Raw genomic sequence first — 24,492 nt, 5'->3', positions numbered from 1 at the left:
TTGATTAAACCATTAATTTAAGTCCGTTTATATAAGCCTTCTTCAGAAGGGAGCAAAACATGTAACACTTGTAGTACACTTCAAAGCACACTTTCTCTAAATCAGATGATACCCATTGGGGATGGCACACAAACGCTTCCTACACCCTCAGGTCACTTAAGTAGCTATGACACTGTGGACATTGATTTATCACTGGTACATTTAGAGCAATACTGAGTTTGGGTGTAAAAGAGTAGATAAGGGAATAAAACAAACGTTAACAAATGATTCATAAACTGGTAAGTATTTTTAAACCCGCCAATGCAAAGTAAATTAACCATTTCCTGGAGTAAAGGCAAAAGAACAAAGTCGTGGGGGCTAAGAATCTCTCAGGGAGCCAGGGCAGTCCATGTTAGTTGAGCAAAGTCTAGGAGAGCTGAAGGTCTTCTTGCAGTTGAGTAAAATTCTTGCACAATGTTTTTAGAAACGTAGAAATCGGATTCACTTAAAGGGCCACAAGCTGGGCCACCGAAACACGCCACCAACACCACATGGCCTACCGTCCCGCGTTCCCACAGGTGTCCCGATGAAAACGGTACCTCACGTGTGGGTGCACCTACCTGGGCGCCAAGAGGAAAGCCTAAAACACTAGTAACTCAACTCTTTTCGCACAGCAGGATTTTGACTAATGTGCACACCATACAGATTTGGGCCTAGGGTGTCCAAGCCACCAAGGAAAACTTGGAACCCCATGCATTTCTGAAAAGAGGACACCCGTGGGAATACAGCGGTCTGAATTGCGCGAAGCGGCCCAGAATTTATTACCCACAATCCCTGACAGTGATATTTGGTGGGGGAAAAAACACAATTTTCACTGTCGGGGATTCTGGGTTATAAATTCTGGCCTGCTTCGCGCAAGTCAGACCTCTGTATTCCCACTTTTAGGCTTTCCCCTATGCGCCAGGTAGGTGCACCCACACATGCGTGTTTCGGTGGGTGAGCTGAGTGAAATGTGCTGAAATTGGGTTTTTTCCCCCAGCTTTCAGGGTTTGCCAGGGTTTCTGGGTAGTAGATTCTGGGCCGATTTGTGCAAGTCAGACTTGTGGATTCCCACGAGTGTCCTCTTTTCAGAAATGCATGGGGTTCCCGGTTTTCCTTGCTGGCTTAGACACCCTAGGCCCAATCTGTAGGTTGTCCACATGAACAAAATGTGCTGTGCCGAAAGGCTTGGGGGTTACCAGTGGATTACCCTTTTTCTTTTCCGCCCCCGGTAGGTACACCCACACGTGGGGTACCATTTTCATCGGGACACGTCTGGGGACGTGGGAATGTAGGCCATGTGATGTTTCGGTGGGTGGCCAGAGTGAAATGTCTGAGAATTGTCTTTATTTCCAGCCCATTTCAGAGACCTTTCCCTCTGTCCACTCACCGAACACGTCGCCAACAGATGTCATACATTCCCGCGTTCCCACAGGTGTCCCAACGGAAACATTATTGTAGAAAGGGTAACATAAAAATGTTACATGAGAACGTAGGCCAAGGGTATACTAAGTAAACCCTCCAGCACCTTATAAGTGTGTGCGCTGGGTCTACAAAGAGAAAAAGGTAAGTGAAGTCAATTTCACTTTACTACTCTTGGAAACAGTAGTTTATCCAAGAGAAGGTATTAAACCTTGGCAGAAATCCAAAGGATTTCTCTTAATCTGCACCGAGGCTGCTGTTTCACAATGTAAAACGTAAAACGAAGCCTATGTAGTTTGTCAGGCTAAAACCAAAAGATACACAGGATTCAAATCAAAATACATGAGTGCGGTAGAAGGTCTCTCTCTCAAGATAAAAATTCAAAGTCCTGAAGTCCAACAAAAGAGCTGTGGGGTCTCTAAGGTAGAAGGAATGAACTCAGAATTGAGAATGCTCCTTAACGGCCATTACAAATCTATCCAGCTAATAGTTAAATGCGCTTATATTGGACAACTACCTTCTTCAGTGCTCGCCTGTGTATGTGATACTTGCATGAGAGAGCCTTCCCAGTGTCCATTATAGTGCCTTGAAGAGGTCTTGTCTAACTCTTAACGCGCTTGGGGGTTCGGGAGGACCCTGGTACCTTCCCAAAATTCCTGGAACCAACTAACCCCAAGACTAACTCCACTGGGCCACCATCCCTGACTTGCTGCGAGAGCCCAATACCTGGGGTCAAGTGTCCATAGTAGAGCAATGTCTGCCGTGGAACGAATCCGCCTAGAAGCTCCAGGAGACTCTGCAGGACCTCCAGATCCATGGACCCCCTCACCAGAGTGCAGGACCGAGGGAGCCCAACGGTGTCCGAGATCTGCATCCGTGCTGTTTGCGAAGTGGTGAAACCACGAAGTGCTGCTAAGCCGAAAAGAGCCTGTAGGTGCTGAAGACCTCCACACATCCTGCCTCCACAACTGAGGATCAGGAACCAGGGTCTGCACCTCTGTAGAAAGACAGAATGCAGCTCAACCAGTCTTCTTAACTGAGGTACTGTTTAGGCTTGGGGTACTTAGCTTATTACCTTTAGCTGCCCTCGTCTCACTTCGGAATTGCATTGGCGCTTTTTTCGGGTTGACTTAACTCCCTTCTCACAGCTTGTGGCCCTACAAGTGATTTTTCTGAACCCTCTAACTTAGCAAGACTTTGATCCAAGAAGTGCATCAGATCCATAGACTGTTCAAATGACTTTGGCTATCCAAGCTCCCTTAAGGCACTCTTCTAAATCAATTGACTTTGATATTTTGTCCCTCATAGGTGGTAGCTTGTTGTGTACTGGTACTGCCTGGAAAGGCTTATCTAGACTTAATTGGAGGATCTAGTTGTCCTCACATTTACTGAGAAACTGTTATGTTTTTACTTCCCTTCACCTTTCCTTTCTGCAACTCTGAATCTGCAGATTATAACAATGTAATATATAAATGCAATTCTGATGCTTGTGAATCTGCTTAGAATCACATGCTGTGCATATAGTCCGACATCTAGTGGTAATCGCAGGGTATTGCATCTGGTCTTTCGAGGATCGTAAGGGGACGTCGACATGGGCGTGCCTAACACTATCCCTAAAGTGATGTGTAGTGTACCCAAAATCCCTCACGCGTCAAGGTCCCTCAGATTGTTTTTTTCCGCCCAGCTAGTTGGTCGCCTTTATGCAGAGCTCTTGCAAATTTAAATCTTTGACCACGGCCTCCGGTCATTTATATATACTTTCTCTTCCGTGGTGGTAGATGTAGTCGTCGATGAAGACAACCACCTGACTTCCACGACTGGTGCTCCGGTCGCGGTCAACCGCATTGCCGGGCCTTCTGGCTGGTCTATACAGTAGGGAGAGTGGGGTCTTCAATTTGTTTTCAAGAATGTATTTCCTTCTCCCCTCTGGTTTTGCCGTCGCTATAAACCTGAGATATGGACAGGACACCATTTTAATTTTGCCCTTGTAAAGGCAAGTACCCTTGGAAGGACACGCACCGGAGGTGCAATAAGTGTCTCCCTCGCGATTACCACGAGGCGTCTACGCTCTTAAGATGCAAGAGCTGACCAGAGTTAAACAGTGGGTGGCCTACGCCATGATGCAGGCTGAGTAGCTCCCACAGGCGCCGAGAGTGACGAGGAGTTCAGCAACGGCCGTGGCTCCGATACGGATACCATCAACCGATCATCAGAGCAACCACGCTCTGGAGCGTCCATCCGTGGCCCAGACAGGTAGACCGGCTCTGCTATGGGGAGCGTTCATCCCGGCGACAGGGGCGCACCCACTACACAAGGGTGAAGCCCCCCCTCTCTGTACCGGCATTCCACTGACAAGGGCGTCGGCACCAAAATTCATAAGGCCGTCGAGACGTCTCAAGAGCGTGCTGACGCAGAAGGTTCCGGCAACGTCGAAAGTTACGGTGAAGCCATTAGAACAGCTGAAACCCATCCCAGAGATGCCGAACATCTGCAATCTTGCAAAGATTGTTTCGATGGCCAATAAGCCCAAAGATACGTCGAAAGACACGTCCACATGCTGAGAAAGGCAGTGAGACTATTCTGAGGACCCCCAGCCATTAGCTAAGACTCAGATAAATCTCGCTGGTCTAAACAGGTAGATCCCTGAAGAGGAGCCCTTTCCCCCCTCTAGACCCCTCTGGTTCCTCCTTATGGACCAGGGATAGGTTTGCAAAATGTCTTTTCAGAAAGGTTTACCACTCCTAAGAGGCCTAGTGAGGAGGGTCTTTACCCCACTGTGTAAAAATTTCAGAGGACCTCCTGCCCTCTTCATGAGGTGTATGATTTAACGGATCAGGAAGAGGTTCACCAGGACCCATTTTTACAGGAAGATGATCACTTTGAGGACCCCACTGACCAGGCCCCTGACTGGGGAAATGAGACACCAGTGGATAACACACCTTGGATGTCTCCTCCTAATACCCCAGACACAAAATGTATGGATCCTCCCGCATCTCCACCTCTTAGACAGGAATCTCCCATAGATGCCCATATAGCATTTAATGCCATTCTGAAAAAAGCAGCCGAAAATTTCCAAATTGCCACGCAAGAAGCAGTACAGGACTCTGACTTTGTGTAAGATAGTCACCTGCCATTCAGGCTATACCTTAACTCAATTCAAAGGCATATCGCCCCTTCTTTACTGACATCACAAACAAGGGCTGTAAACTCTTGTGTGGAGAAACTTTTTTTCACCCTTCCCCTACAGATCCTCTTTACATTCGGGGACATGCCACCCCAGATTCACTCGTCGCCAACTAGGAATAGAGCGGGGGTACCCTTGTCCACGGGTGAGCCACCGATTGACAAAGACTGCAAAAAACGGTATGCCCTGGGAAAGCGTGTCACTACTGCAGCAGCCTATTCCACTAGGATTGCCAAAAATACCAGTGTTGGCCAGCTATTGCGATGTACATGTGGAACCAGCTCCATGATGGCCTGCAGGAGGTCCCTGAACCAGTCCGTTCATGTTTGCTCGCGGTTGTCCGAGGGTGACAAGTAAATCATAACGTCCTTAACACCCTAGATGCTGCAGTGACCGCAGGGACGACTCTGGTCCAAGGTACCCTTTTAAAGAGGCACACCTGGTTAAAGAACTCTGGGTTCAAGCCAGAAACGCAAGCATCATCAACAAACCGGTAGAAGAAGCTAACCTGTTTGTTAAAGCTGTAGATGAGGCGCTAGAAACTGCAGGGGGGGGAAAAGAGCATGAGACTTTGAAATGTTTAAATCAGATCACTCAAAGGCCCTTTCAGCAGTGAGGTGGTAGTTCTCACTGCTCCTTTTTTCACGGACAATCCTATCCACGTTCCCCACACAACCAATATGGAATGGGTAACACCTTGTCCTCAGGACAGGAGTCAGCCTCAATCCAGCATCGTGTGCCCTTGGAAGGGTCTCATCAGCAGGTGCGCCGCAGGAGCAGCGTGCTGCCCACCCCACCCCCCTGGAGCCGCAACCTACGCCAAGGTAAGCCCATCAGGGCTTTCAGCAACCCGCTGTTTTTTAGCCAACCCCTGTCACAATTCTGCATTAGCGATGTAATCCTGAAAGCCACGTCGTGCGCAGCCCCATAACCTACCATTGCTGCATATACCACGAAGGCCCACACAAAGAAGGCAGGTAACCTGCTTCCAAAGATGGCTGCCCCATTTACCAAATGTTTGATGCAGCTCGACCAGACCGCCGCGATCCAATCATTTGCCAGCACCTTCAAGAGCCAATAGGGTGGACCGGCAGGCGTAAGCCGGCACCACCACCGAAGGCACCCACTAAAGGCGCCTGTCCTAAGCATTCTACACCGTTAGCCAAAACCCCTGGCTGATTGCATCCAGGCACCATCCTACCTACATAAGGTAACCGTAGACGGCTTTGTGCTTGAACTCGCCGTACTGGCACATCTAACTGGTCGTAAATTCAGATAACGTGCCTTTGCACCTGCTGTTGACAGCTCCCAGCACATTAACTTATTTCAGCGCCACCCACTCTACTAGTACGTGTCCCAACTGAGTTAAACATATGAGCCCAACCCGCGCAAACACTGACACTACACTGTATAGACGATATGCCAAATAGTCTTTAGTAATGCCCTAAAATATACAGGTGCCTGCCTCCTATCCTTTCCAAACTTTTTACTTACTGCATCTGCCTTTAACTTGCTCTAATGCTTTGATGTTACAAACCAAGGACTCCGCCTTACCGCTACCCATTTAGATAGCTGCCTACATTTAGATTCATAGCCCACACCATGGAAACTGACCCTAAGTACACCATAAAGTGACCATACTCTTGAAATTCGTACCTAGTTTACATGGTGATTCTATTTTTTTAACCTAGGTGAACCCCTTCTGTTGAAATTGCACCACCTGCTTGCACATTGCTTTTTTAGCCTCTACCGTGATATTTGAATCTAGGTGAACGCCACTGTTGAAATTGCGCCTACCTAATTGCACATTGCTTTTTAGCCTTTACTGTGACTTTTGAACCTAGGTGAACCCCTACTGCTGAAGCTAGCCACCTGCACACTGAGTTTTCTTTAGCCTATGCTGTGATACTATTCTAGGTGGCCCCCATTGTCGATGGCGTTAGTGAAGCAATCACTACTTATAACTACCCTGCCTACCATGAGTAGAAACTTGAATACCCAGACCTTCCTACTCGCAATTGGTCTCCTCACAATCATGGCCTCTGTTACCTATAGCACCAGCCCACCCACAGACAGAAACATGAGACTTGGGGCAAGACTACCTTGCATCTATGAACCTAAAAGAAATAGCGTAAACAAGACCACTGGACTCCTCTACCCATGACTACATGGCTAAGCAAACACAAGCAACTAAAACGCCCCAAATTCTATCCCTACCCACTCTTACACAGAAGTACCCCAAGCCAAAATAAACACACAATCAAACCCTCACTTAATCCTAAGAGTACCCTGACGTTAACTGGGTCGCTCATGAACGCCAGATTCGTGGTAGCTCACACCACTGAAATTGCAGACATTCTAAACGGTAGTCTGGACCTACTTGCCATAACCGACTTGGCTCCACGAGGCAGCAGGACCTACCCTGATGTTAGCTGTACCTGGCAGTTACCAGATCTCAGAGCAGATCGACCCAAGGCCAAAGGTGGTGGCCTAGCCATCCTCTCCAAAACTACCTTTCCCATTAGGCTAACCACCTCACCTCCCCGCGCATCCTGTGAAATACTCTCAGCTGAACTGTTGCTATCCAATAACCGCACGCTGACTATCCACTTGACTTAGAGGCCCCCAGGACAATTAGGAACTTTCAAAGATGACCTTGCTAGTCTCATAGCGAATACCCAAAACCGCTCCCAACATTGCTAATGGGCGACTTCAACATTGGCTTCAACGATCCAGACAACAAACACGCCCACTCTATAACCGCCCTACTTAATGACCATGGGCTTACACAAAAAGTCCTCACCCCTACATACATCAAAGGCAGAACCCTCGACTGGGTATCCAAACTCAACTGCAACATTGCCATTACTGACATGGTCCCACAACCCTGGACGGACCACTATTTAATAAACTTCACTGCCGCACTTGATCTCCTCAGCCCCAAATGCATCAGTATGACACCTCCTCTCCCCACTAGAAGTAAAAAAAGAGATTACTGCCGAAAAACTCATCCCTCTCCTCCTTCCCGCTATTAATGGCCTCGAGAATAACACCGACCCAGACACCTTAGTGGACACCTTCAACAAAGCTATGACCACTGCACTAGACACCATTGCACCAACCAAACTATGCAAAGGCAAGCAAGAAGTTCCCCTGAATGCCTGGTTCACACCCCAACTCAAGGATCTAAAAGCTTCAAGCTTTCTGGCGCAACTTGCCTACCGACAACAAAGTTAAACTAGCCCAACTATCCAAACTCTATAAGAAAGAAATTATCAACACAAAAAATCTATTTGACAGAATCACAAAAGCCAAATCAAACACTAAGGAACTCTTTTCCATCCTCCGGGAATTGGAATTCCCCCCCCCCCCCCCTTCAACCAGTTGACACTGTCCCCAAGGACAAGATATGGTGTACTAACATACAAAACGCCCTATCGAATAAAATCTCTACCCTCAAACTTAAAATAACCAAAAAAAAGGACTCTGCCCCTTTTTGATCAACAAACACCATTGCCCACTGAGCCTAACACTACCCCGCCCTTCAGCTTCTCAAGCCATCTCAATCATTGATACTGAAAAGTCATTCTCTCCCTGAAACCCTCCAACTGTAAGGGCGACAGCTGCCCAGCGCAAATAATAAAGGATGCAGCTAGGGACTTGGCCCCGTTTATCTCGAAGCTCATAAATTCTTCCTTTAAATCACAGTACCGACTAACTTGAAAGAATCTTGGGTCCTCCCCTTACTCAAAAAACAAACCCTTGATACATCTATCCCAACTAACTACAGGCCCATCACCACCGTCCCTTTCCTACTCAAAATTATCGACAGAGTAGCCTACTTACAAATTCAAGACTACTTGGAAGCCAACCATTTGCTAGGCTCTCTGCAATCGGGTTTCCGCCCCCCCTCCATGGCACCGAAACAGCCTTGCTAGACCTTAAGACAAAAATCGGAGTTAAAGGATAGCGGAAAAACAGCTTTGCTTCTCTTACTGGACTTGTCAGCAGTCTTTGACTTGGTGGATCACGCAGTTTATGCAAACACCTTAGGCTCACTGCCAACTTCACAGGCGAAGCTATAGCCTGGGTCCAATCCTTTCTAGCCAACCGGACTGAGTTTTCTCTACCGCCACCTGCGCTGATCCTATCCACATAACATGTGGAGTCCCACAGGGTTCCTGTGTCCAAGCCACCATGTATAACATTTTCACCAAGCCACTGTTTGACAAGTTGGACAGACTGGGCGTCACCTACACTAATTATGCAGATGACACCCAGATCCTCATACCCCTTTCGGGCAACTATGAAGCGGACCTGGCCTTGGTGAATAAAATATACATCCTCATTCAGGCATGGATGGCGACCCATGGCCTCTGCCTGAACGACGATAAAACTGAGATCCTGCTCCTCGGGTCGGACTCTAACCTAAAAAAAACTCACCCCTAACTACGCATCTTTTAACATTGACAACATCGTTAAGGTTATGCCTGAGGTAAAAACTCTAGGATTCGATTTGGACTCCTCTCACCCATAAGAAGCAAGTCAACTCCCTCTCCTCCACAACAGCTTACACCTGCAAATTAATCCGAGCTGCTAGATCATTCCTCTCCAGCTGTCTCACCCTGGCCAATGCTCTGATGTCTAAACTAGACTATTGCAACGCCCTGTACTCAGGAGCCAACAAGTCTGTCACTGACACTCCAAAGATTGCAAAATAACGCTCAACATCCCACTTAGAGCATATCTCTAAATTCCGGACGGAGGCCCATTGGCTAAAAATAAAAGATGGAATCCTCCGTAAAACCAGCTCTATCACTTCCAAATGCCTAAATAACCTAGCACCTCCTTACCTATCTGAAAAAATCACCAGGAGATCCACAACATATTAAACGTGGCTTAAACGTTATTACAAACAAAAAATCAAATTCTGCAAAAAACAGTGACCAACGGAGTTGTCGGGATGTTAAGGTCTTGGCGGAACGAAGGAATGTCAAATTTCTGTGATCTGTTAAAACAGTAACTTGATGACGTGCACCCAACAGATAATGTCGCCATTCCTCAAATGCAAACTTGATGGCCAAAAGTTCTCTGTCAGTAATTGTATAATTCCTTTCAGCTGAAGTGAATTTCTTTGAAAAGAATGCTACAGGATGAAGCTGACCTGTTTCAGGATGACGTTGCGATAAAACTGCTCCCATGGCACAGTCAGAAGCATCTGCTTCTACAAAGAAAGGTTGATTCACATTCGGATGTAACAAAATTGGTCCTGAAATAAATCTTTCTTTAAGAAATTTAAAAACGTTGTCAGCCTCTTCACTCCAAACAAATTTCATTCCTTTTTTCAACAATTTAGTAATGGGAGAAACTACCTGTGAAAAATTTTGAATAAATCGACGATAAAAATTTGCAAATCCAATAAAACATTGAATATCTTTTACTGAACTCGGTTGTGGCCAATCCTTTACTGCTTTTACTTTACTCGAATCCATCTCAAGACCTTCTGGAGATAACACAAAACCTAAACATTCCACACAATTAGTGTGAAACTGACTCTTTTCCAGTTTTGCAAAAAGATGATTTTCACGCATTTCCGTTAATACCTTCTTAACATGTTCCAAATGTTGTTCTTCTTTGCAAAAAATTAAAATGTCATCAATGTACATCACCACAAATACATCTAGATATTCGCGAAGAACTTGATTTATAAAAAAATTGAAAAGCTGCTGGTGCGTTACACAAACCAAACGGCATCACCTGGTATTCAAAAAGTCCGTAACGCGTTCTGAATGCGGTTTTCCACTCGTCCCCTTTACGAACACGAACCAGGTGATAGGCTCCTCGTAAATCCAATTTAGTGAAAATCTTAGCTCCTTGAATCCTGTCCAACATTACTGATATTAAAGGTAATGGATAACGATTCTTTATAGTTATTTTATTCAGAGCTCTGTAATCAATGCAAGTTCTCAGGGTTTTGTCTTTCTTGGGAACAAAAAACAATGGTGAGGCTGCTGGCGATTGCGAATGTCTAATAAAGCCTTTAGCAAGATTTTCCTCTAAGTATTCTTTTAAAAACTGATTCCCCCTCTCAGTGCATACATTCTTCCACAAGGAACTGGTGCTCCTACCTCAAGATCTATCTTGCAATCAAATTCTCTGAGGTGGTAATTCATTAGCTTTTTTTTTGTCAAAAACATCCTGAAACTCCCTATAACACTCAGGTAAAACCCCAGCTACAGCCCCCACTATATGTTCCTTCACTAATCCTTCACTAATCCTGCAGCTAAACATACTCCTATTGGTTTAGAAGTTTCTTCCTGACCATCTTCTGTTAATCTTGCCAAACATTGTTCTTTACAAAACACTGACTTGAACTCTACTGTTCTTTCCCCAATCAAAGGATTATGTAGAGATAGCCAAGGCATACCTAAAATAATCCGTAATTGTGGTGCATCTATTAATTCAAACTCAATTTTTTCACTATGTTCCTCCCCAATTTTCATCTCCAATTTAGTTATCTGAGTTATCAAACCAGAGGTTAGGGGAGATCCATCTACAGCTCGTACTTGCTCTGGTATTCCCTTTTTAACTACTGGAATTCCCAATTTATTTGCCAAACCAATATCAAAAAAATTTCCTGTTGCCTCAATTACACATGGCCCTCCACATTTTGGCTTACCTTCCCATGTAAAGGATATGTTTAATGTGATGTAGGGAACTGCTGTCTGGACTGTATTCGCCACCTGTTGACCTTTTCCAGAGAATGGTGGAAAATGCTTGGGCGCTCGTGGACATTTACCAACAAAGTGAGTACTATCTCCGCAATATAGACATACATTTTCTTTTCTTCTTCTGTCTTTCTCTTCCTTGGTCAATGGAGGTCTAACTAAATTTACTGAATCTTTCCTCAAAAAACCCTTAACTTCTTTAACAACTTGTTCTGTTCTGGGACGATCACTTCTGAACCAAGCCCTATTCTCAGGAAATTTTCTTCGCTTTTCCAACCCCCTCTCACTCAATCTCATATCCAATTGCATGACCAAATTAATCAGATCTTCACTTGAAGTGGGTCTCTCTACAATATTTCCTAAAGCATCTTTCAACTCATCACGCAGACCTCTATAAAAAATGGAAGCTCTTTTTTCTTCAGGCCACCCACTTTCTAACACTAATGCTCTGAACTGTGTGATATAAGGAATGAGCTCACGATTTCCTTGACGTAACTCTAAAAGTTCACCATCAACACTTTGAGAATATGTCCTTCGATCAAACATCTTTCCAAAAACCATCTTAAAATCCAACCAATTATGTAATTCTTCAGCCCTTCGCTCTACATAAGGCACTGACCAAGCTGCGGCTTCTCCAGTGAGATAAGAGATTAAAAATGCTACTCTGGAGGTGTCTGTGGGAAAAGCCTCTGGTCTGCACATATAGTGTAATTCACATTGCATAATGAATGATTTGAATTTTCTAAAATCTCCTCCAAATTTTCTGGGGGTGCTAATGGAGTAGAAATCACTGTACCTCCCGAAAAACTATTTATGCCTCTCCCCTTTACGGTAACTTCTCTGGCTTCACTAATAACTTCTTCTTCTGGATACAAAGTAGGTGGTTCCCTTTCAAAACTAAAACCTGATGTTTTAGCGGAATCTCCTTTTTTAACTTGACTATTCAACTCCTCCATCTTAACCCCCAAGGACAATGTCTCCTTCCTAGTCTCCCTTAATTCTGACTTTAATTCTAACAGAATCTTTTCCAAGGCTACTAAACTCAACCCAGATTCGGCGTCCATCTTCACTCAAGCTGGATCAAAAACGTGGGCCTTTCATTCTGTCAAGGTACTGAAGTATTTGGATCCTGCAGGAGTGAAGCTGGCCCACCAAACCCCCTAAGCCTGCCTGCTCAACAATCCTTATTCTTTAAAACTATTGGCCAGGCAAACCCAAGGGGAATGGATAAAATAACAAAAGACAAGAACTCCCACTGCAGGTACTTCAGACCGTCTTCTCCGGATGGCTTTTAGATCAGTGGAGTTCCTAAAAGGAAAATACAACCTTAAATAAATAATATAAACTTTCTTTCTGACGCTCTCTCTATTTAATATTTTTCTAATTACCTGTTGCCTAAGCTAGATTTGCTCTTAGGCTGCTTCAAAGAGAATGCTGTTGCTACTTGAAATGCGCTGTACGAACTTCTCTTCTATGTACATCTTCTTTCTCTTCAAAACTGTGATTTTAACAAAAGATATCCAACAATGTAGTTATTCCTAAAGCTAATGTGTATCTTGCTTCAGTTTATTTTAAAACACTAAATAGATATTAATGTATGTCAAATACCTTATATCTCTGTCTTTTATGTTCACTGGAAATTTCACTCTACAGGAATTCTTATATGAAAACTTCCTCAATGCTATACTTTTCCTTGAAGAGAATATTTACATCTGATCACGCTCCCTCGAAAATCCAAACTGACAAACTTCGTTTTCTGAAGCGCTATCCTCCGACGAATGTCTTTGAAGAAATGCTGTCCGTAACAATACGCGACGCATTAAAAAATAAATCCAAGATGGCCGCGACGCTAACGCTACGTCGTAAGGTCCTTTCTTAACCGCGCTGCAAAAATACGATAGACGCAAGCTAAGAACTAAACATTGAACTATATTTAGAGGGTTAGAAAATTAGAATTAGTAACTCAGCGAAATAGATCCGCGCGCTTAGTTAATGTCAAACCTTTTAAACATCAAAAGAAACTTAACTTTTCTATTATTTTAAACAAATTGTTTTTTCCTTTTACATAAATTTGCACTGCATACAGATGACTAATATCGTCTTCAAATTTAAAGTCTTTGAATCTTCTTCCCTTTTAAAGAAAAAATTCACTTAGCTTAGTTCAGTTCTTCTTTTAAATCTTCAGCTGCCCAGCAAACAGGTTCTGGTGGAAATCTTCAACATTAGATTTCTTGAACTTCTTTCTTGCCTCTTTGCTTTTAAAATTAGATTTAGTAACTACAAAAGATTCTAGACTAGTAATATGTAACTAATACTTAAATTCTCAGGAGCTAAAAATTACATGACCTAACCAGATAAACTTATATGAAAGGCAGTTTAGAATTGTCAGGAACATTCTAAATGACGTCACAATGCTGCCTGCATCAGAATAAACCAATCACTGCTGGGAAAGTGTTCCACCATCTTGGCTTGGGAGTGTTTCATCGTTCTACATGAAAGTGAGTTAAGGAAATATGAACTAGCTAAAATGGATTCATTAAATACTTCAACATCCCCTTCTAACTTTCTTTGAATAGCATTTGAAACGCCCTATTCTCCAAGGAACCCTGCCAATATGAGATACAAGTTGTGAGGTCCTGACACCGACCTACGAGATCGGCTAACACATTTATGCTTGAAATCCCTAGATTTAAACTGACCACGGCTGGAGGAACCAGCTTCCCTGTCAAAGCTGCGCAATCATGGAACACACTCCCAATTGACCTCAGACGCCCACTACCTTACGCCAGATTTAGAAGTAACGCTCTCAAATGGCTTCGCACTAACGACCCGTAACCCCCCCCCTTCCTGCCACTCTACCCTCTTGACACTACCCTGACTACCACTGCACTTAACATCACCACTGCAACTTACACACTGAACCTGTTTGTCCATAGCTGCAGGCGCTCCCTAAATATACGCAATGTTAAGCCTGATCCATGTCATGCATATGATAAGATATTCCATCCATGTTTTTCAATTGGCAATTGTCTGTACTGTATTATATACTGTATTTTACATTGTATTCACATGCATGTACCAGCCTGTGGCAGGCACTGTAACTAAGCTTCGAGACTTCTTGTACTGCTGCGCCCAGCTGCCCAAGTGCTTGGTGCGCATTATCAAATAAACAAACAAATGCGCCTAGAAGACAGCTGCATGGCAAGGGAAGGGGTCGCAGTACTACCCCTAGAGGCTTCCCGGACTCCAATCAGAAATAGATCTGAGTCCCTTCCCATGCCTCCCCGGGTGGGGGGGGCGGTGGCGTATAACCTTTCTTAAACACATGGGAGGGGATTACCACAGACCAGTGGGTGCTCAAGAACATCGCCCATGGTTATTGCATAGAGTTCAGCCGGCCTCTATTCAGACAACCAAAGTCCCAGGCATCTTAACACCAGAAAACCCTGCTGCAAGAGGTCGAGATCCTGCAGGAAAAGGGCGCAATCTAAGTCGTCCCCGTTCTACGGGTAAACAAGGGTATTTATTCAGTGCACATCCTTGTACCCAAAAAGATCTCACTATGCGCCCTGTGCTAGACTTGCACCCAGCAAACAAATTTGTCAAACCACAAGTTTCAAATGATAACGCTGCAAGAATTAATCCCTCTACTAACATGGGGGGATTACATGGCAACCATGGGCATGAAAGATGCATACTTTCATATTTCATGGTTGCTGGCGCGCGCACACAATGATATAGGACAAGCACTATCAGTTCTAGGTCCTTCTCTTTGGCATTTCCTCAGCCCCAAGGGTATTTACAAAGGTGCTGCCAGCAGCTCACCTGCGCAGGCAATCCATCAGAGTTTATCCTTACCTTGACGACTGGCTCATGGGATTCATACGAAACATGCCTGTCGCACACCCAAAAGACGATGGCCCTACTCTTCAGTCTGGGATTCTCCATAAATGAGAAGTCCAGCCTAGACCCCAGCCAAGTCCAACAATTTCTAGGGGCCCTAATTTGGACAGAAGACTGCCTTTGTCTTCCCCTCCAATGAGAGGGTTCAAAACATGCTGTTTCAAATCCCTCAATATGTAGCCAGTCGAGAGTTGACGGTACGCAAAGCTATGCAAATGTTAGGAATGATGGCATCCTGCATTTATTTAGTTCCTCATGCACGTTTGTGCATGCGCCCCATGCAAGAGTGGCTCAGCAGCCAATGGTGTCAGGCCAGCGGACAATGGGACGTTATAGTGGTTGTCTTGGCAGCCTTCATTCTCTCTCTGCAGTGGTGGTTGAGGGTAAACCTCTCATGGGGTGGGTGGGCTCACCTCCTTCAGCAGACAGCGCACAGTGTTTGGTCCCCAGCAGTGGCATCCAACCACATAAACCTGTTGGAGATGGTAGCAGTGTTCAAGGCTCTGAAGATACAGTTTGAACGAAAGAAAGTACTGGTCCTCACGGGCAGCACCTCGGCCATGTATTACCTGAACAAACAGGGGGGCACTCTCCAGGGCTATCCAAACTGTCCCAGAACATTTGGAAGTGGGCTCTCCGACACAAGAGGTTCCTCCTGTCTCAATATGTTTCAGGGGATCTCAAATATTCTGGCAGACTTGCTCAGCAGAGACTTCCCTCTACCTACAGAATACGAATGGCGACTGCACGAAGACATTGCAGAATGGGGCTCCCCAGAGACCGACTTGTACGCAACTCTGGAGAACTCCTCTGGATAGTGTCGCCCCCTCTTCACCCCACCCCGGCCCCCCCTCCCCCCGAGAACACAAGATGGTGCAGAAGACTCACCAGGAACCAGTTACCATGATATTGGTGGCCCCAATGATGTGGTCCCGCGAGCCCTGGTTCTCCCATGTGATGTAGATGACGATCTCCTCTCCAATGAAACTGCCTTGCCCATACAATATGCTGTCGCAAGACGGGGGGAGGTGGGGAGCGGGGGGGGGCACACTTCATCCATGCCCGCAGACTCAACTTGGTGGCCTGGCTCCTGAAGTCAGTTTGGGCACCTCCACCTTCCACAGAGATGCATGGACATACTTGGAGAAGCAAGAAAGCATAACACCAGACATTGCTACTCCAATAAATGGAAACGCTTCATCATCTGGTGTAATTCCAAGCGCATCAATCCACTAGACTGCTCTACTTGTGTTATACTAGATCTGACTCGCCTTCTTGACTCGGGATTGGTTTTTAATTCCCTGAAGGTCCACTTAGCTGCACTTTCAGCCTATACCACATCACAGCAGAAAGTGTTGTGGTGGAAAATCCCAGTAATCAAAGCTTTCATGGAATGGGTTAAGAGACTTCATCCGGCCCCTCCCCCCATTTCAAAACCAGCTCCCAGATCGGACCCAAATGTGGTATTAACCTGACTTATGGTATTTCCTTTTGAAACTACGCATAAGGCTAGCCTTAAAGCAGTCGCCTACAAGACCGCCTTCCTGGTGGCAGTCACTTCTATAAGGAGTTGGTGAACTACAGACCCTTTCTGTTATAGACCCTTTTGTCACTATCTCAAAGACATGGTTTTGCGCACTCACCCACGTTTGCGCCCAAATTAATTTCAAAGTTCCATGTGAACCAAACAATAGAACCACCCACTTGTTTCCAGAACGCCACTAACGTGGCAGAAAGTCTTCACACTGGATGTGCGCAGGGCAGTCATATATTACCTAGAAAAGACTAGACCACTAAAAGACCACCAGTTTTTCGCCTGTCGGGGCTGGTAGAGAAGGGGACCCCGTTTCTAAATCAGCCATATCTAAGTGGATTGTCAATTGCATCACACTCTTGCTAAGAGATCTCCCCATCAAGCCTAGACCACACACTACTCTGGGCACTGTGGCTGCCATAGCATTCATTGCAAATGTCCCTCTCGAGTCCATTTGCAAGGCGGCAACCTGGAGTTCTGTACACACCTTTACAAAACACTACTCGCTCTAGGTCTCATTCTCAGATGGGACAAGCAGTATTAAGACCTCTTCACTACTGTTCCGTCTTGCCTCCAACTCTGGGTATTGCTTGCTAGTCTATGCACAGCATGTGATTCTAAGCAGATGCACAAGCATCAGAAGCCATGCATTACACACCGTAATGGCATTTCTGATTATTGGATCTGCTTAGATTCACATGCACCCACCCTTTGTCCCCGCTCGGATGGAAGGAAAACAGACCTCTTACTACTACTACTTTCTGTACTCGCTCACTATAGTCATATGGCTCCCTCACGGCAGAATAAATACAATCAGAGGGACCCTGACACGTGAGGTATTTTGGGTACACTACACTTCACATCAGGGATAGTGTTACAGGCACACCCATGTTAACGTCCCCTTTCAATTCTCGAAAGACAGGACGCATGCTCCGCTATTACCACTAGATGTCGTACTATATGCACAGCATGTGAATCTAAGCAGATACAATCATTAGAAATGCTATTAGTGAGTAAGGCATGTCATACTATCCTTGTGATTGAAGTCCCCTCCGGGTGTAGAAGTGTATGAACCCTATCCAAAGATTATTCAATGGCTTGTTTGATTCTGAAAAGTAATTTCCAAAATGTATTTGTATTGTTACAATCCTTTGCCTTTTTTTTAAAGTATGCTTATTTAAAACTGACGGTAAATAACGAACTGAAAACTTGCAAGTGTTACTTGGTTACTTGTATTTACGAATTTCAATTGTACAGCTCACATGTACCCCTCTTTTGAGTCTCACTACAAACTTGTGTAGTACATACCTATACACCTAATATCAAGCAAATAAGTGTTGTGTAGTTTCAGTGTGACTGCACCAATTCTTATCTAACAAAAGCCACCACAGACCTGCCAAGTCATGTGAAGAATCGGAGTATGGGGGCTGAATTAGTGTTTCTTACCTGTCCCCTAAACTCCTAGTTCTGCTGACTTTTACACACTTCTATGACACTTTGGCTTTGCAATTGCTTGCTTGTGCAAGCCTTCCAAATGTTGGACACTTTAGTTGACTTGAGTAACTTGTCCTCTAACCCTTGGAATCATTCACTGGACCCCAGAGACACTACCTTTATTTGCTTCCAGCGTTACAAACTGTGTTGGAACCTGTCCTGAACTATTGGGGCCGAAGACCCCCATACAAATTCAGTACTTTCCTTTACAGGGGTTTGATCTGTATTATGCCCTATCTAGTGACTGTATATGTATACTATTTTTAGTGTTGTGTGATACTCCCACCTGTTTATGAACAAACGCTATGAAAAATGACTATCTTTATACATATTATCTAAGTGTCATGTGACTCCCATTGTGTGTACTCATTGTGGACCCTTTACAAGCTCACCATCTCTTGAGACTTAGCCTAGACCCTTCGTCACAACTGGTTTGGCTACAGCTCCATGAATTGTCTCGCAGGCCAGGGTTTAGAAAATCAGTCCGAACACCCGCCGAAGGCAAAACACAAAAAGGACCCAAACCTATAGTAAAAGCCCAAAAGGAACTGACAAACAACAAATGGCGCAAAAAGACGGGGGGCCATTTTGAAAAAATGGTCACCCATGGGTGTTGTACTGCATCTGCGAAATCAGCCTGCTAATAGCCTGCACAAAAGGCAGTAAAGTAACCACTTCCACCAGCCATTTAAGTCACTCCATATAACCATGAGCACGCCCCCGCGCCACATAAGGTGGTGTGTACTCCACAAAAGAAAGTTGGTAAGATACGTTATCCTACTATTCTTGAACTGTAGTTCTCACAAGAAAATGTATTTAAATATTTAAAGGAGTCCAAGGGACTTCTCAATGACACTGCACAGAGGGTGCTGTGTGTCACTCAGCAAAAAGCAGATGCCTATGGGATTGCCATACTCAAAGAATAACAAAATCCCAGTCAGAAAAAAATTCATGAGTGAGTGGCAAAAAGTTCCACTCAGCAGATTAAAATCAAAGAATCCAGAGTCCAGCAAAAGTGCTGGGGTCTTGTTGAAGCGAGTTCGTACAGAACTGACAATTCTCCCCAACAGTGACCTAGGAGACGTCCCATTCAAAACCGGGATGAGTTGTCTATTTTAACCAACTTCAACATCTGTTACAGGAATTTAATCCTTCCTTTTGGAATGGTGGTGGGTACCTACTGGCTTGAGTCTCACTTGGATTCTTTTTTATGTTTTAGGAGGAAGACTATGTGCGGAACACTGGACTATCTGCCTCCTGAGATGATTGAAGGGAAAACTCATGATGAGAAGGTGGACCATTGGTGCATCGGAGTCCTCTGCTACGAGTTCCTGGTGGGGCAACCCCCTTTTGAAAGCCCAAACCATACAGAGACCTACAGGCGCATAACAAAAGTAAGGCAATAAAAATGTGGTTTGATAGACATACGTTTTTTTTGTAGTTTTAGCTTTGCAGTGGCTTCCTGGTTGAGGCCTCTGCCTCAATTCAAACAATTTATTCTACCCTTTTTGTAATAATCTGAAGCACATCTGAAAGTTTCAGGTTGCAAAATCAAAATCCTGTACCCTGGAGGGTTTTTAGTACCTTGTTTCTGATGAACAAATTTAAAGGAGCAACCAGTTTACACTGAAGTTAAAGGTCAAACCTAATGGTAATGTAGCAAAGAATTTGGGCTTGCACTTGGTTCTTGTCAACTGCCCTGCATTCCAAGTCTGCTCACTAAAACGTCTGTAAGGAACAGAGGTCCACAATGACATTTAAGGTCTATGGACAACTCATGTAGTCACAGTCAAACCTACACACACCGTTTGGTAAAACCAAAATGGGTTACCTACCAGATTACAGCAGTTAATGGGCAAAATATGTACTTTAAATGGCTCAAGGGGATTGGGAACATATTTACAAGAACTAAGAAGGCAAGCCAATCTTCAGCTACAATGGCTGCTCTAAAGAAGTCCCACTCCAAATTTGTTATAGTTCATTCAATCACAAGCGGATGCTCTTAATGCAGAGGTTCTTGTAAAAAGTAACTGTAGAAAAGTCCCTATGGGTCGGGTTGAGGTGGGGCTTAACAGTACTCCTGAGTCGGGCTCTTCCGCCTTTGACCTGTGTTTATTTTCATATCTATAAATCTTCCCGACCTGTGTCAACCCCAGAACTTTTTTTGCTAGACTGGTGGATTATTTTTCCCTTATACCTCAGTGATTTGGAAACCTTTTCCAGGATCTGTGTGAAATTACTGAATGCAAATGTCCGACTTTTTTTTTCATTTTTCCACAAATACATATGTGGGGGGAGACCCCCACCTTACCCCTATACATTTGTATTAACTTGACTCCCACATATAGATCTGCGGAAAATGGGTGTGACTTTTGGGGGTCAGACTTTTTGCATTCGGTAATTTCGTACAATACCCATTTCCACACTCACAGATCCCTTAGCTCTTTTTATGGGTGTTATTTTTTAGACTCTCATGGTGTCCTATTTAATTGTATACCTTTTGGGCTCCTATTTTAATTTCGCTGGCTAACCTTGTGAGAACTACAGTTCCCAACGGTAGAAAGCATAGTTTTATCCCTTCTATGTTTGGTGAAATCCGGCACACATCCCTTATGTAGAGTGCTGGGGAGATGCAATGTATTCCCCCTTGCTCACTAACAATTCTGTATCAGGGACAAGATTACCTTTTAATGGCTGTTGGCAGTGAACCATTTTACAAATTCAGTTTCCCTTTACTGCGGCCTGTTTTCACAGCTGCGGTAAAGGCACCCAAGGGTGTGCATTTTAACAAAATGGGCAGTCTACTTTTCTGCTGTTAAGTGTTCCTTGTCCTTCCTTCCCCTGGCATCCATGGTGGGGAAAATCCTTTGTTTTGACTATCTTCGGTGGGAGACCGCGTCAAGCCCATCCAGGCTCCAGTGTATCTGTAAGGGCAGCAAATGAGGTAAGTGTTCAAAACTTCGCCCCCATTACTCTTACGTCCCGCCCCCTTTCCTCCATACTGTATGGGTGTCCCTTCCAAGGGACGGGGGACGGAACCTTTTTCACCAGAAAAAATGTTTTTCCCCTTTAAATTTAGAGGCGCGGCCCAGGAAGCATGCGCTGCCCTGACTCCGCCCTCTGGCACCACACCCCAGTCCCCTTTTCTGCGTCGACTGGAACGGGCCGAATTCACCAGCGCTTCTGGGTTTGACTTTAGCCATGTAATTACACACGCTGATACTTTTTTTTTTGTCTTTACTATCATTCAGGTACTCAGTCCTCAGGCATCACGCTCCTCTCCGGCGCATGTTGACTTCTGCAGAGTTCAACAGGTGTCCAACAGGCTCTTCCCAACTTCAGACCCCCACGCCCTCTGCTTACATTGCTTTGGCCCAGACCACGGTTGGCAATCTTGTTCGGCGTGTGACTCGCTGTCCTCGAAGGCGCTGAAGAACAGACAAGTCAGGTGGAGGATCTCTTCCAGTAGTCTCCTCCAGAGGATCTCAATAACTTTGTGAAGCATTATCCCAGGTCCAAAGTAGGGCTGATATTTTCCAGCGCACCCCGCAAGGGAGACTCTTTCCCAGGGATGCTCCCGCGTGGGAGGGACTGGCCAAGTCCTTCCACCTGCACGTGCACCAAGGCTGCTACAGCTACCAGCCTTCGGGTCCTCGGATCCTCCCGGATGCAGTGTCGAGGGACCCGAAGGTTCTTGTACTGGGTCTACACCCGAGGGGCTCTACCCTTTTACCGGCGCAATGTCTGAGGGGCTAAGCCCTAATACCGGCAATACGTTTTAGGGGGTGCCTAAACGCAGCTCTACCGAACCCCCCCACCCCCCGCGGGTCGAGGATGTCACAGCTACCCGAGGAGCAGGGTAGATCACGTGATCCATACGCAAGAGTCTTGGACGAAGCCGGACCCAGCGGGCTGGGAAGCACGTTTCAGGCAGCTCGACAAAATGGCCTCCACGCCAGACGGGAGCATCCGTCCGCGATTTCACGAGTTCGGCAATGAACGAGTGTCAAGGTGGGACTGGTCGCAACCAGGTAGGTGGCCTACAGTCTACCCTTCATATGCGCAGGGCAACTTTCTGATGCGTCCATACGGACTGGGTACACAGCAGCTCCAGCAGTCCCCCGCTACCCCGTCAGTACCCCCCTACCACCTCTTTGGCCAGGGAGGTCCTCTTCGATAAATTCCTCAGCCTCATGAGGTCTCCTCAGATGGGGCTTATCAAGGATGCAGTCAGACAAAGTCCTCCCCGCCATGCTAGCGGCACCACAGACTCCCATCGGGCTCCCTGACCCTGGTGCAGCCGCCTCCTCCGGCTCCACAGCCAACTCCGCAGCCTCTGGCTGTGGTCTCTGTACCCCAGCCTCTGGCGTCATCTACCCCCTCCTCCACAAGATCCTCCAGATCTGCAGGACACGGACGAGGAGGAGGATCCGTACACACCATCCTCAGCCAGGGCCTTCCATGAACGTCTTGCTGGCCTGGCGGAGTACCTAGGCCTCCCTCAGCCTGAGGTCGAACAGCCAGCAGAGGGGTTTCTGGCTGAAGTCCTCACAAGACGCCCCTCTGTCAACACGGGGATTCCACTGCAAACCGATGTAGTCTCCCTGGCCAAGAAGGGTTGGCTCAAGCCCCACTCGATCCAGCCGGTCAACCGACGCCTGGACGCCAAGTGCAGGCAGATGGAGGGGGACACACTCTTGCTCTCGACCTATCCTCAGCCACACTCCTCGGTGATCGCTGCAGCATCCCTTTACTCCAAGCCTCAGTCGTCCGCCACCTCCTCTGCGGAGCTGCTAGGCAAGGAGGAGAAGATCTTGGAGGCTTACGGCAAAAAGATCTACTCCGTCTCCTTGCACCTGCGTCCGGCCAACGCAGATGCCATGCTGGCTGCCGCCAACCAACGTTTAAGGCGGGAAATTGCAGACTGCCAATCACGCTTTAAGGTGGGGCAAGTGGAAGCCAAGCTCGTGGCGCATGACCGCATGGAATCCACAGTGGCGCATATTGATTCGTCGGGCCGGGCCATCTGCATTGCCACGGACATGAGGCGCACAACCTGGCTCCGGGGCGACTAAGTTCAACCCGGACGTCCAGGAGCACATTCTAGATCTACCATTTGAGGGGGGTGGGGGGGTGCTTCCTCTTCCACTCCACTACGAATGAAGAGCTGGACAAAAAACAGCTCACACACGGAAAGTCTTTGTACATTCTTACAAAGTCCATGCCCAAATCTTACACCCAATCTCAGCAACGCTCAGAGAAGGGTCGTACAATTGGTTGGAAAAGTCAGGTGTGTTTGTGCTTTGGCTCCAGCAGCCATTTTCCACTTGCTTTGTGGACTGCCATGAGGAGGGATGTGGCAGGGGAACCAGTTTGGAAGCAGCTTTAGGGGCCGGTTGCTGCTGAGGGATTAGTTTCACAATGATTGTAATCCCTATTTTTTGGCCTGCTCTATTGGAGTGGTGCAAGTGTTTTTTTCAATAGTTTTTGGTGAGCACTGTGTGCTAATCTGGTGGGTTTGACTAGTGTTTTTGTGGCCTTTGACCCTGTTTTTGCGTGGTGGCCTGCATCCAGCCTGTACGCCCCCAGTCCTGGTCTCGTGCTTGGTCGCAGGCGCTTTACTGATAACCACTAGGTCACACTACTACACTTACTGTCTCCTATACACCATCATTCAACTAGAACACAGCTATGCTATGACACATTCGGCCTAGCTGTTCTCATACTAACATGACCCCCGAACACCATCCTAAAAAAACACAGCTAGCTGAGCACATACCAGCTAGCTTAGGCGTCTCCTCAGGCCTAACGCAGCCAGAACTCAGTCTGGGTGTCCACCCTCCAGACTGAACACATCCAACTGATTTCCTCAGCACCACACCTACTGCTAAGAAGCGGCTATCGTGCAACAACCACACCAGCTGCACTCATCCGGTGCGCCCCCACACATCTGGTTCCCGAGGGCGTTCAACCTACTAGAGCTTTGAGGTCATACCAATGATACATAAGGCACTATTTAAATGCCAAGTAACATAACATATGGAGGGTTCTGAGGCTTCCAGGAACGTAGATCCAGGCAGCCGGACCGATCGCTGCCTCAGTCGGCGCAAACAGGGGGTGGGGGGGGGGGGGTGGGTGTAAGGGCTTTTTTCAGTCCCCCTCCTTAGCCTCTGAGGGAAAGAAGGCATGACATGCCCCTTCGGGTCCAC

The 24,492-nt window shown here is 46.1% G+C and overlaps 1 protein-coding gene across 3 annotated transcripts in view; it reads left to right on the top strand.

Moving 5' to 3' along the window:
- LOC138567570 (aurora kinase B-like) overlaps nucleotides 1-24,492 on the top strand; it is a 160,032-nt gene that overhangs the window by 103,603 nt on the left and 31,937 nt on the right. For all 3 annotated transcript variants that reach the window (XM_069645922.1, XM_069645923.1, XM_069645924.1), the window contains exon 8: nucleotides 19,503-19,677. In XM_069645922.1, the coding sequence (XP_069502023.1) occupies nucleotides 19,503-19,677 (175 nt within the window). The remainder of the gene's footprint in view (nucleotides 1-19,502; nucleotides 19,678-24,492) is intronic.

The sequence above is a fragment of the Ambystoma mexicanum genome, chromosome 2p, assembly GCF_040938575.1.
Source record: "Ambystoma mexicanum isolate Mex_15411 chromosome 2p, UKY_AmexF1_1, whole genome shotgun sequence".
Classification (NCBI taxonomy): domain Eukaryota; kingdom Metazoa; phylum Chordata; class Amphibia; order Caudata; family Ambystomatidae; genus Ambystoma; species Ambystoma mexicanum.
This window is presented reverse-complemented; position numbering and strand designations above follow the sequence as displayed.